At 37.3% G+C, this 13,199-nt stretch overlaps 1 protein-coding gene across 1 annotated transcript in view; it reads left to right on the top strand.

The window, feature by feature from the left end:
• Positions 1-13,199, top strand: part of LOC100497254 — a 47,694-nt gene that overhangs the window by 28,824 nt on the left and 5,671 nt on the right. The window contains exons 9-11 of the mRNA XM_012968072.3: positions 7,644-7,874; positions 10,568-10,726; positions 11,713-11,860. Coding sequence (XP_012823526.1) covers positions 7,644-7,874; positions 10,568-10,726; positions 11,713-11,860 — 538 coding nt within the window. The remainder of the gene's footprint in view (positions 1-7,643; positions 7,875-10,567; positions 10,727-11,712; positions 11,861-13,199) is intronic.

Here is a 13,199-nt window from a genome sequence, read left to right as displayed (position 1 = left end):
CCTTCTATATTTAGAGGAGTAAAATTCACTGGTACATTCTTAATTTTTATACAATCTGTCTCCTTCAATATGTCTCCTTTAAAATCTAAATGATGATTGCTGTTTTCATGCTCCATTTCACATAACACCCCTGTTTTCACCACATGTCACCCCTATTAATCTTTACATTAGGATCCATGGTGAGATTCCAAAACTAAATACTTGTAGGCGCCACTCTTTGGGTATAATGTTAATATGGGGAGGCCTATTTAAAGCACAGCAATATCAATGTGTAAATCAGTGCTGGTTTTGATGACAGTTTCTAGCTGCAGCCTTTGTGATTTTCAATTACAATGTAAAGTGACATTTATTTTCCTGTAACCTTGTGGTTTTCAGCTGTCTTATTGATTGTGTCTTGTGTTTGCGGACAGTTTTTGCTTCTGAGTTGTCTAGATGCCAGTTCATTTTCTGCATCTCTATTCTACATCTCCTCTGCCCCTCTTTTGTACACTGTCCTCTTCTTGCTTGCTATATTCTTAATTTCAGCTTGGCTAAAGGACCAGTAACACCATACAACACCAAGTTATTTGGGCTCATTTACATCCACAGAAGCAGTGGACAATTTGTGATTTTTCCTACAGTTCATTGTGTCTAAAACCATTTAATTAAAGGTACTTACATCTAAGGGGCACATTCATGAAAACGAGAGTTTGAATCCCGAATGGGACAAATTCTGATTGTATACGAAAATTTCTGAAGATCGCAAATATCACTAAAATGCTTACGAAAAACTCGTATTAGTCACGATAACATCGTATTGGCGATCCGAAATTCAAAAATTTTTCGTACCGAACGATTGTAAACAGCGGGAAAACCTTTCCGTTTTTTTCGTGTAAACATACGAAAAAGTCGCGCGGGCGTTGAACGACGTTGAAGACGCGAAAATACGCTCGGAAATGAACGTGTCTTAACAAATCTGCCCCTAAATGTAATCTATGCGCTTCCGTATAGTTACACTCAGCGGCAGTAAATCCTTCCTGCCTTCCGTTCGAATTGAGCGCTCATGCATGGTGCCCTGCGTACCCTGGAGCTATTGTCACCTCCTGACCAGGCGGTAGCTCCAGGGTTCCCTCAGTGCCCTGTCAACAGACGAAGCACACTTAATTCACAAATAAGTCAAGGCCGCATTACATGTGCTGCATTACATGTGCAATGACGCATTCGCCTATGATCGCATTACTTACTCTGTTGATCTGTTCATGTTCTCAGTTAATGCTCCTGCGTTTGGCACATGCGCCTAAGTGAGTAGCACAACGAGATGGAACGCAGGAGAGATCCACCGCAGGGCGTAACACCCGTGCATGAGAGGTCTAAAAAAAACTGATAAAATGTGCATTTAAATTGCATATTTATTGAAAAAAATCATTTTTGTATTAGCTGTGTAAATATTTACTGTTGAAATACATTTCCCATATGGAAATTGTTGATTAAACAAAATTCTCAGTACAGTAATTGAATTGGGTTATATAATTAGTATATCATTAGCAAGCATTTAACCATAGATTTAAATGCCCATTTGTATCTATAAAGCCATGTGTCTTATACTGCTCTGTTAAAGAACTGTACATTATACAATTTTATATCAACCTCTAAGGATGTTTTTCAGTCTCAAGTAGGTGGTAATAATGGCAGTTATTTGGTTTATTTCATTCACCTATAAATTCAAATATATATTGGAAGATTGATCAAATTTTAGCAGACAGTACTGGATTTATGGGTACCAACTATTAATCTAGTCCTTAGTTTTATTTATTTTCTTGCAATAATCTCTAATTAATTTAGTAACTGAAATAGCAATATTAAAAGCCAAAGTATGGGTGAAATCTATCTATTGTGTGTTTTATGGGTGTGACCTTTCTTATTTCAGCTAAAGGAAAGTGGCATTGACAGCTCATGATATCCTCTGATCTCACTTAAAAAAACATTATTTCAATTTCTGTCTCAGCAGAAGTGCTTTCCTTGTTGAATAATTCATGGCTTCCAAGTTCATATAGTGCACCTGCTGACAGGATTTTACATTGCTTATTAAAGTATATGCAGCCAGCTCTGCAATTAAGGCTCAGAGATGGGCAGTAATATTGCTTAGATGCGCTATTGCAGTGTATTGCATTAGGATAACAAAAGCATGTATTTATATCTGATGTGTATGTTGTACAAAGTAATTACCTGGGCCTCATAGGTTTATAATATTGTAATTGAATACAGGGGAGAATAGAAAGATAACCTTTCCTTTGTGGTGTTTTTTTCAGAAGGCAGACCTATTTTATTACATTACAAATGGAATGGTTGCTTCACTTTACAAACAAATACTGCACAACATTTTTTTAACTATATATTCCTTTAATTTCCAGGTGAATTTTTTTTTACCAAAGATATTCAAACAACAATATACTCAAAATCATGTCATGTATCCCTCCGTTGTAATATATTTGTGTCCAAAGCACCAAGGCACAGGTGGTAATTTGGTTGCTGCTGTGCTGTTGGAACTGTGTTGGCCATATAGCCCTTACCCATCTGTTACTACTTCTGTTTGAAAGAGTGGGAAATGCTCAACCCCTGGCAGATTGTGACCATGATAGGTGGGCACTCCCCAGGAATACTTGCTTTAGCATTCCCGAACTGTGCCTTCTCGATATGGCCATTGGCAGACTCTTATCCATTATTTTGAATAGGAATCAGTGACAGGTGGGAAACAACATTTTGACACTATATGCCATAGCCCCTAAGCCACTGAAGCATAGAAATGTGTCAGTGAATCTCTATATCACCATTTATTAGAATTTGGTGTTTTCTCGACAATATTATTCTTGTTTTGTACTGTTTATTTTTAAGCTTGTTCCAACACAAACAAGTGTAGGCTCTGTTATTTAGAATGCTTGGGACCTGGGGTGTTCCAGGTTAGTGTCCTTTCCATAATTTGGATAACCATACCTTAAAGCTACCATTGATGTGAAATAAACATTTGCTTGGGTCCAAAGGGATTTATGAGACTGATTTAGCCCACAACTTTGATGGGCAGATTGGGAAAATAATCATCTGACTTGCTAACCTAATTAAATACATATTATTATTGATATCTTACATATTATATCTTGTTAGTCTTATTGGAGGTTTAAAAATGAATTAAAACTTAATTCATAAGGTGAGACCAAATAATCCAAATGTTAATTTATCTGTATTCAGATTTTGATATTTATGAATTAGCATTTAGATTTTTTGGTTTCACCTTGTGAATTAAAGAGATACCGTCATGATTTTTACACTGTTTAAATAAATAGTTCACTCTTGGTGAACCAACAAAAGCTTTCAGAAGGAGCCAGCGCTACACATTTTAACTGCTTTCAGGTAACCTACTGTTTTTCCTACTTCCATGTAACTGGAGGAGTCCCAAGCCAGACTTGGATTTCTTACTATTGAGCGCTATTCTGATATCTACTGGGAGCTGTTATCTTGCTCCCTTCCCATTGTTCTGCTGATTGGCTGCTGGGAGGCGGCGCAGTAAAGTGGTAACTGAAGTTCATCAGAGCATGGGTCACATGGCTGTGGCACCCTGGGAAATGAATAATATGGCTAGCCCCATGTAAAAATTTCAAAATCAAATATGAAAAAAAATTGTATTTTTGAAAAACAGATTTCAATGCAGGATTCTGATGGAGAATAGCTATTAACTTATGTGGTTAAAAAAAAAAAAACAAAAAAAAAACTTTTTCCATGACAGTTTTCCTCAAAGTATTATTTTGATACAATAGGCCCTTTAATCCGATTGTTTATATTTCCTGTATATTGTTATTTTATTTAAAAAATAATTAACATTTATTTTGTGAGCACGAATGAGAAAATAATTAAATAAATGAAGTAGATAAAATCTGGAAGAAATTTTTTTCCCCCTCTGAGGCAAATTGAAGAGACTTAAGTTGGGGGTTTTTTATCTGGACCAACTAACAGTTATGCAGGTTTTATATAGACATAAAAGGTTGAACTCGATGGACATGTTACTGTGTAATTAAACAACCAGGTTAAGATTTGTCTCTAGTGTGTTTGCCTAAATTTGATTTTTTTGCTGTCCTGGTGGAGAAATGAGTGGCACACACCCATCCTGGAAAGCTTGCCATCTGAATAACTTTAAACTGACAGAATTAACACTTATTAAATAAATACATGCAGGTGGCAGGGGTTATTGTGTATTTTTTAAAAATATGTTTGTTTTTAAGTTACTTCTTCAAAAACACAGAAATCTAACCTGTATGATTTTACATTTTTTATTCACACCTTTATATTCTTTGCATGAAACAGCAGAGTGTCTCTGCATAGCAAACAGAAGAGTACTCATAATTAAAAAAATGCATGAATTCCATAAGCCATGAATAAGAAACATGCAGTTTAGACATTTTTCTATGCACAGCTACAGCTTGGCTTTTTGAAACATGCCTTTATATGAAAAATTCACAGCTACATATATATTATTTATGTATCCGATCAGTTCCCATTACACTGAGCGTTGTACATTTTCAGCAATTGCCCAATATTTCTCATAGAGTTGCACAATATAAAAGATTTTGTCTCAGTTCTTATACACTGATTTTCAGATCTTCTCTGACATGTGGTTTCAATACCGTGGGCAGACCACAAACGTTTGCTTACACAAACTGATTTTTGACTGGTTGCTTGGGGTGGCATATTTTTTTTTAAAAATCAGGTGTATGAATAGGAAAGTTTTCTTTATCCAAAAAAACAGGAAAACTCACCAGACTTGAATTATTTATTAAAAAACTTTAAACTCAAAAACTTGATTGATTAAAAATGTGAGAAAAAAACTCGAACACATCAAAATTGCATTCTATTCATCATTTTCAAGTCTATAGAAAGTATTTTGGAAAAAATCACGTCAATTTTGCCTAGGACAGCTCCCATTGATTTCTACATAAACTCCCCAGCTTTAAGATGCCGAATTTTGAACATTCGCATTTCGGAAACTGTAAGTCACATTTTCAATGAGTATGCCAACATTCAAAAAAACTGCAAAAACTCGAATTAAAAAAAAGAAAAAAAATCACTTCAGTTTTGCCTAGGACAGCTTCCATTGCTTACTACATGAGCTCACTGGCTTTTAGATGGCAAATTTTTACATTCAAGTTTTTTGCACATAATAAATCTGGAACATTTGAGTTTCAGCAGCTTTAATTCAAGTTTTAGGGGCAGATTTATCAAAGTCCGAATTTCGGCTATTTTAAAGTACAAATAGCAAAAATTTGGACTAAATAAGATATTTTTGGATGTGCGTTAATTGTGCGAAAATTCGTATCGTGGCCATACGAAAATATTGTGGCACGATCCGAAATTTTTGGAAACGCCGCAAAAACCTTTCTGACTTTGAACCTTGAGTGCAGGATTTTGGAAGCCTCCCATAAGAATCAATGGCACTCTGCAGCTCCAACCCGGCCCAAGGAAAGTCTCCCATAGGACTCAATGGCACTCTGCAGCTCCAACCTGGCCCAAGGAAAGTCTCCCATAGGACTCAATGGCACTCTGCAGCTCCAACCTGGCCCAAGGAAAGTCTCCCATAGGGCTCAATGGCACTCTGCAGCTCCAACCTGGCCCAAGGAAAGTCTCCCATGGGGCTCAATGGCACTCTGCAGCTCCAACCTGGCCCAAGGAAAGTCTCCCATAGGGCTCAATGGCACTCTGCAGCTCCAACCTGGCCCAAGGAAAGTCTCCCATAGGGCTCAATGGCACTCTGCAGCTCCAACCTGGCCCAAGGATAGTCTCCCATAGGACTCAATGGCACTCTGCAGCTCCAACCTGGCCCAAGGAAAGTCTCCCATAGGGCTCAATGGCACTCTGCAGCTCCAACCCGGCCCAAGGAAAGTCTCCCATAGGGCTCAATGGCACTCTGCAGCTCCAACCTGGCCCAAGGATAGTCTCCCATAGGACTCAATGGCACTCTGCAGCTCCAACCTGGCCCAAGGAAAGTCTCCCATAGGGCTCAATGGCACTCTGCAGCTCCAACCTGGCCCAAGGATAGTCTCCCATAGGACTCAATGGCACTCTGCAGCTCCAACCTGGCCCAAGGAAAGTCTCCCATAGGGCTCAATGGCACTCTGCAGCTCCAACCCGGCCCAAGGAAAGTCTCCCATAGGGCTCAATGGCACTCTGCAGCTCCAACCCGGCCCAAGGAAAGTCTCCCATAGGGCTCAATGGCACTCTGCAGCTCCAACCTGGCCCAAGGAAAGTCTCCCATAGGGCTCAATGGCACTCTGCAGCTCCAACCCGGCCCAAGGAAAGTCTCCCATAGGGCTCAATGGCACTCTGCAGCTCCAACCTGCCCCAGGGAAAGTCACGATACCGAAGCTTGAATGAATCTGAAACTTTTGGCGTGACAAATACGATTTTGCTGCACAAATTGACGCAAAGCACAAAAAAGTTGCGGAAATTAACAAAAATATTGTGGCAAATACACAAGGTTCTATAAATTTTAAAAAAAATTGGATTCTTCGTAATCATACATAATCGTGCTTTGATAAATGTGCCCCTTAGTGTTCGGGTTTTAGTTACTAATTGCAGTAAAGCCTCAAGTTCACTGTACTGCGCATGCACTGGCTGCGTTTTATTTAAAGTGTAGAATTTTAAAATGGAATAAAAGGTAAGGTTATTAAAGGTTAAATACACTATAGATATAAGTGGACAACTAGTTCAACTTTTGCCTTCAGAAAATAAACCGGGAAGATAAACACTGGACACATTTGCTGATGGATCCCTCTTCCTCTTGTTTTATTTTCTTGCTTTAGGCCATTCACATAATGGCAACATATCTGAGCCAGAGCTTTAAAAATTGTTTGCATATTCATTTCAAAGGCTAAAAGTCTTGCTTTGTGTTGATTTTCATGCTGAGTCAAATCATTGCCCTTTCAAAGTGGATGTGGGAGTGCCAGCAGTGTAATGCTAATTCCCTCTGGCCGGCCCTTTTGTCCTGAGATGTGACATTGTTGTGCAGGTGCTACAGAGCTATGCCTGGAATTCTGCCCCACAACTCTCTGTTTCATGGTTCTTTTCAACATGTTCTGCATATTTCCTTGTGTGTTTGTTTGTTTTAGGGCTTATGTGAATACGTGAGGCGCAGTATTGTGTTATACAACATTTCCAGCCCAGGCACCTTTCCAGCTGTTTATATTGCTTTAACAAATCAACTTTTAAGATAGGACAAATACTCTTTGGGAAGGAAGAAAATGGGCACATGATCAGTTTCTCTTTGTTTTCCAGTGTTTATTTTGCTTGAGGTTTAAGTGTATTCAGTTTTGTAGCAGAACGGTCATGGAGCATAAGCTATTACTTGCTTATAGCTTTGGGCTTATGGGGGCTTAGGTTGCCTTTGCAGGTATTCGCTAAAGCTCAGACCTTTGAGTGCATGAAAGAGCTGCTCAATTTGTTCACACGTGTTAGAACCCATGAGCAGTGCACTGATTGGCGCCGTACTAGCCTGTGCTGTTCTGGGTTGGCATATGACCTAGTAGAAATATGATTTATTTTAAATGCTGCTTTTCTGTTTATTATATTTCTCTGCTTAGACCATTAGTACTGACACTTACACTTGTACTTATTTCTGACAGAGTGCACTTGAGGGAAAACTCTGCACACTATTCAGACAGTTACATGCTACAAAGGAGACACTGAGCCTTATTCTATCCCCTGGAAAAGAGGTTCCGGATTCAGCTTACCATATACTGCCAAAAGTGATCTATGCTCGCTTAATGAATCATTTGACAGTGTGTAGTCAGTATGTGGAGGACTGTTCCAAAGATTTACTAACAATGACTCTGATTGTGCCATCTGCACCATGGGTAAGTCGAAATGCTGGTATTTTTTATTTTTATACCCATTTAATTTTTCATATATAAGGGGATGTCACCTGTCTAATTAAGAACAGATTGTAGCTTCTGCGTACACCTCTACTGGGGTGTGTCAGCCCCTGACTGAGTAACTGCAGGCATGAAGTGCTGCCATAACGGGTTAATTGGACGTCCTTGATCCTATTGGCTGGCACTGTTAAGCCAGACCATAAAGGATGCAGTATGCACAGTAGTGGTTCATGCCAGCACGTCTTTGTAGCTTATCACCTATGAGCACGGTTTACTGTCTTAGGCGGGGGTTGAAGATCAGTTGCAAGAAAATCTTAAATAACATTTATAGATTTATAGCTTATGGGTTAAAGCTGTTCCAGAGATGAGTCATATTGCCTACATAAGCCTATATTTATACTCTTATGGCATCCAGTAATCACAAGGCTTCATTTAGTGTTCTATACTGCTGTCAGTGTGAATCTTTTGCTTTCTTAATGCAGACGACAGGAGCAATCATCTAAGAAAAATAAAAGAATCCTAAATATTATGTTTCACTTTAAAATAGTAATTTTGCGACTGCTCCAGGATGAACTAAATGATAAAAAATGTAGGCTGTGGCTCATATAAAAGGTAGTTGTATTAATTATGGATAAATAATCTCCCAGGGTGTCCAAATAAAGTGCTTAGTGCCCAGCTAGTAATTAAATTATAGAAATATTGCAAAAATACTATTACCCAACTACTGGCAAAGTGCAAATGCCAATTAAAAATTAGATAATAAACCCAGTTTATTGATCAAAAGTGCCAGTCCTCTACTAATGTAAGAATTAATTACCTACAGAAATCAATATATATGGATTATTATTAATGATTATTCAATCAAAATATAATCTATAGCAATTCATTAACCACCATAAAGTGCTCATGCCAATTGAAGTTGTAAAAGTTCATTAACTAAATCTGTTGATAAAAAGCGCCAGTGCTCTAAATAAATTGAGAATTAATTAAATATCTGAAGGATTATTATTGGATCAAAATTGGTGCTTGTAATTCATTCATTCCAGATAAAAGTTAGGAAATAGAAAATTGATAAAAGGTGAAGATGTCCCCGAAGCTACTATCTCATTGAATTACTTTATAATCCCTGGGACACCACAAGAGGGATAAGACAGGATGCCAGGGACCGTGTATTACATTCCCTACTTCATTTTGCATAAAAAATCACATATTCAAGGCCCCTTGGTGTTTAAAAAAAGTAGAGATAAAAAGGAGAATTTAAGCACAACAAGGTCACTATTGCCAGCCACCCCTTATAGTTGTATCGTACCAGTTTGTATTAAAAATATATAGATTATTCAATAAAATATTAATGTACAATAAAATCAAAGATTTCCTCCAACGAACTTTTCGCCTAATACTTTCTCAAGGCAAATAATATTTACAAAGTGCACATGGGTTTTCAAAGCTTCCATATTCAGCACCATGTAATTCTCGCAAGGTGTTATTTCCTACACAACTACTAGATGCATCTTAGATGCATAATGCATTTACGTGTATTGCCGGGGACGGTGTCACTTGGTTCATCACCCTTACGTCATTCCTGGAGGGCTGTCCTGCCACCGCCCTATTTATCAGCGAGATACAAGGATTGCCAACGAACTTCATTACCATGGCAGCCTCCATTGCCTAGTGTTGCCTTAGCTCCATAGTGTATCTTTATAGCCAAATCACAGATTTTTCATTCCCATATTTGCATACTACATTAAAAAATATGTAATGAAATTATAACTAACTATGCATTACCATCAATCCATGTAATGAAATTATGAATCTATCTATCCAAAATTGATGAATTATGGGACACATATCATTCCCTTATAGAGATACATCCAGCTGTTTAGGAATAAGTTATACAGATCATGAAATCAAAAGCAGCAAATAGTATGTTTTCATTTATAGCCTTAGGAGAGACTGTATTTAATTTAAAAATCCAATAACTTTCACATTTCAGTAATTCCTTTTCTAAATCACCTTTTCCTATACCTAAATTGATTTTTTCAGTAGCCCCAAATTTGATGTTTGAAGGATCCATGTTATGAAATTTTGACGGGTTAAGTTTACTTTTCTTTGTTTCTATTTAGACATAACAGTTTGTAATTAAACTTCGGTGGAATTTACATTTTGGGAATCTGATTAAACTGCAAGTTAATCTAACTAATTAGTAGCAGCTATATGTCACAGCTACAGAAATAGACAATGCTGATCATTTACTGATTATTTTCTGTACGTGGGTTTTACCAGAAGCAGGTCTCAGTATTGTCTATGGCAGGGTATTTTCTGGCGTTTAGTAGCCATGACAAGTAGCTGCTACTAGGTAGCTCTGTATGTCTTCATCCTTAAGCAAATGGCAAATAAGAACATATTTTAGTATGCAGTATAACTAGTATTACAGACCTGCTACTTCCAAGTACCTGATGAAGACTGACACTGTTATTCAAGGTGTAGTGATGTTTTTGGCCATATTATTGTAGTGGGAAGAAATATGCATCTTCAAACTGCATTTATCTCTCCTTTATTTGTGTTGTATAATAAATGTATTGGTTCCTTTTTTGTAATTGTGCTTTTAACTTTTTACATATTTGTTTCAATTTCCACCACTTTATTCTGAAGTTGGTATAACTTTCCTATTGCAGGCAAAAATGGCACCTGTAGTGAGCCATGAATTTACTGTGGAGAATGTACTGGCAGCTCTGCCTGCCCTACCCAAGGGTGCGCCCCAGCAACGGGCAAAGCGAGCAGCAGAAGCACTTGTGAAAGCTGCAAGTTATTCCAGATTAATGGCACTGCAACAGGTATCACTGTTATTCCTGACTTTAAGATGTTTCCTGTGGCAGGGTTAAAGAACTCCATATGGAGGATTTTTGTCTTTCTTTATATGCATATCCAGAATACTCAGAATGCTTCTATAGTGTTTGGGAACACATATTTTTTTGGTTCGGATATGATTTTTTGTAGAAAAATAATGTAATTTTTTTGTGATTCATTATGCGACAAAGCCAAGATCATGTAGATGTCAATGGCAGATGTCCCTTTTACAATTGGAAGATTTTTCTTTGTGGTTTTAGAAGTTTTCTGGGTTTTTTGATGCTGGCATTTGTACAACAAAAAAGTTGCTGTTTTCGTGTGACAGTTTGAAAAACTTTTCATTTGTGCTTTTTCTTTTTGAATCTTTTGACATTCGTAGAAATGAGTTTAATCATGGTTTCAAAAAATTAAAAAAAAAAACGAAAATCTGAATTTTAATAAATCCCACCTTAGATTTTATTTAATTAAATAATATTTGTTTGTTTTACACATGTGCAATGATATATATATCCTAATTACCCTTATTATAATGCACTGAAATGAGTTTTTAATCTGAGATCGGAATCATTAGCCACTGTGGTTTCAACCCACCTGTTTATGTTTACCTAGGGATCCACTGATTCCATCATTTTTGGCTTTAGTAAAATGCCAGATCATTTTGAAAGTGTTGGCTGATTCAAAACCATAATTGCAATATTTAATTTAAAAGGGAAAAAAATAGCCTAATCTGAAAATGAGACATCCACCTAGGTGATCCTGCAATAAAACCAATAAAATAAAGCTGTATTATTAAAAAAAAATTAATGGCAGGATGAGAATCTATGTAGTCTGTTTGACCAAAGATTGTCTTGATAGTTACATAGGGTTGAAAAAAGACCAGAGTCCATCAAGTTCAACCCTTCCAAGTAAACCTGCAGATGTAGATGAGATCATTAGAAGAATTAATTACCAACATTTCTAATTCCTATTCTAGATACATGCATTGGAAGCAGAACTTGATTTTCACCGAAGTATTTACAGCCTGCAGGTTCAGTATACTGAGGCTCTATTTCAAGGGATTAAACAAGCCTACCACAGTTTTCAAGAAAATGTTGCTTCTGTTGTTTGTTGTCCATTAAAAGGTAAGTTTACAATTATTTTAACCATATACAAAAAGCAAAATTACTCCCGAAAAATGTTGTTGAGCGTTTCTCCACCCATGACATGTTGCTATCAAGTATAGTAAACACTTCAAAAAATAGTTTTAAGGTTTGGGTAAAAAAAATTCTAGAAACAGAAACTGCCAATGACATAAGGCCCAGGAAGAGTTTAACTGAATTGCATGTAGATGTCCCTATTAGATTGAACAAATCTTGAAAAGTTTCAGTTTGGGAAAGTTTCAGTTTTTGTTCAGAAAATGCCAGCGACATTACTTAGGGAACACTGAAAAATATTTTTCTTTGCCTTCTTTAATTGTGGGACTGTGCACTGGAATAATATTTGAGTTTTAGTTAATAAAATTTGGTTCACATTACTTGGCTTCATTAAATAAAACCTTGTATGAAGAAAGTTTAAAAAAGCCCAGTGCAGCACTCAGAGATATGCAATTTATTACCAAGCTTACACTCTCTGAAACCAGTTTCCAAGACCTTCAGTGTCATTTTTAACAGGGTGGATAAAATGTTTTGCGTATATTGATTTTTGCTTGAAACAGAGTGCTTCAAAGGCTCTTTCTGATTGAACCAAGTTACATATTTTAGTATTTCGAAATCTCAAGACTTGAGTATTTATTGTGTAACATTATTTTTACCTTGCATCACTGGGCGGCATATGCAACCACAGCTGACACTAGCCATGATAATGCAATCATGGTAAAAATGACCAGTTTTCCTGCACTTTGGTGTTTTTGTCACGGGTGCTTACGTGCTTGTGCTTTAAAGACAATCAGTTTGTGCTTATAGACAATTTTACAAGAACTTTGTGATAAAGATGGGTGTTGTGGACATGTAAATAAGGGAGGCCTACTCTTTTTTTTATACTTTGACGTTCATGGAGTGGCATAAATGGGAAGGCTAAAACATCCGCAGGGTTTATTTGATATGAATTTGTGTGCCATCTTACTTAGTGGTTCCAAAATTTTAGGCAACCCCCCCAGTGATCCTAGTTGCTTTACTGCTACAGCAGGCTGGTCCTTCTCTTCTACACAGGCAAGAGTACTGTTTGAGGAGCACCACACCACCATCTTTTTCTGGTGTCCCAGGCATCCCTTGCACCTATTGAAGCTTGGTGTATGCACAGTACAGCAGTACAGGTCAGTGAAGAAGCTCTGTACTGTTAGAAGCACTGGGGGTGCCTAACAACTTGGCAGTCCCCAGTACCATTACCTTTTCTTTTTCCTTTAATTTTTTTCTTGAGTAAAGACGGTCGCAAAAACATCTTGTGCCCAGTAGCTCTTTGGTTGTTCTCTGCTCTAAGCACAGC

This window comes from Xenopus tropicalis, chromosome 1, assembly GCF_000004195.4.
Source record: "Xenopus tropicalis strain Nigerian chromosome 1, UCB_Xtro_10.0, whole genome shotgun sequence".
Taxonomy (NCBI): domain Eukaryota; kingdom Metazoa; phylum Chordata; class Amphibia; order Anura; family Pipidae; genus Xenopus; species Xenopus tropicalis.
Note: the sequence above shows the minus strand (reverse complement) of the source record. Positions and strands in the feature narration are given on the sequence as shown.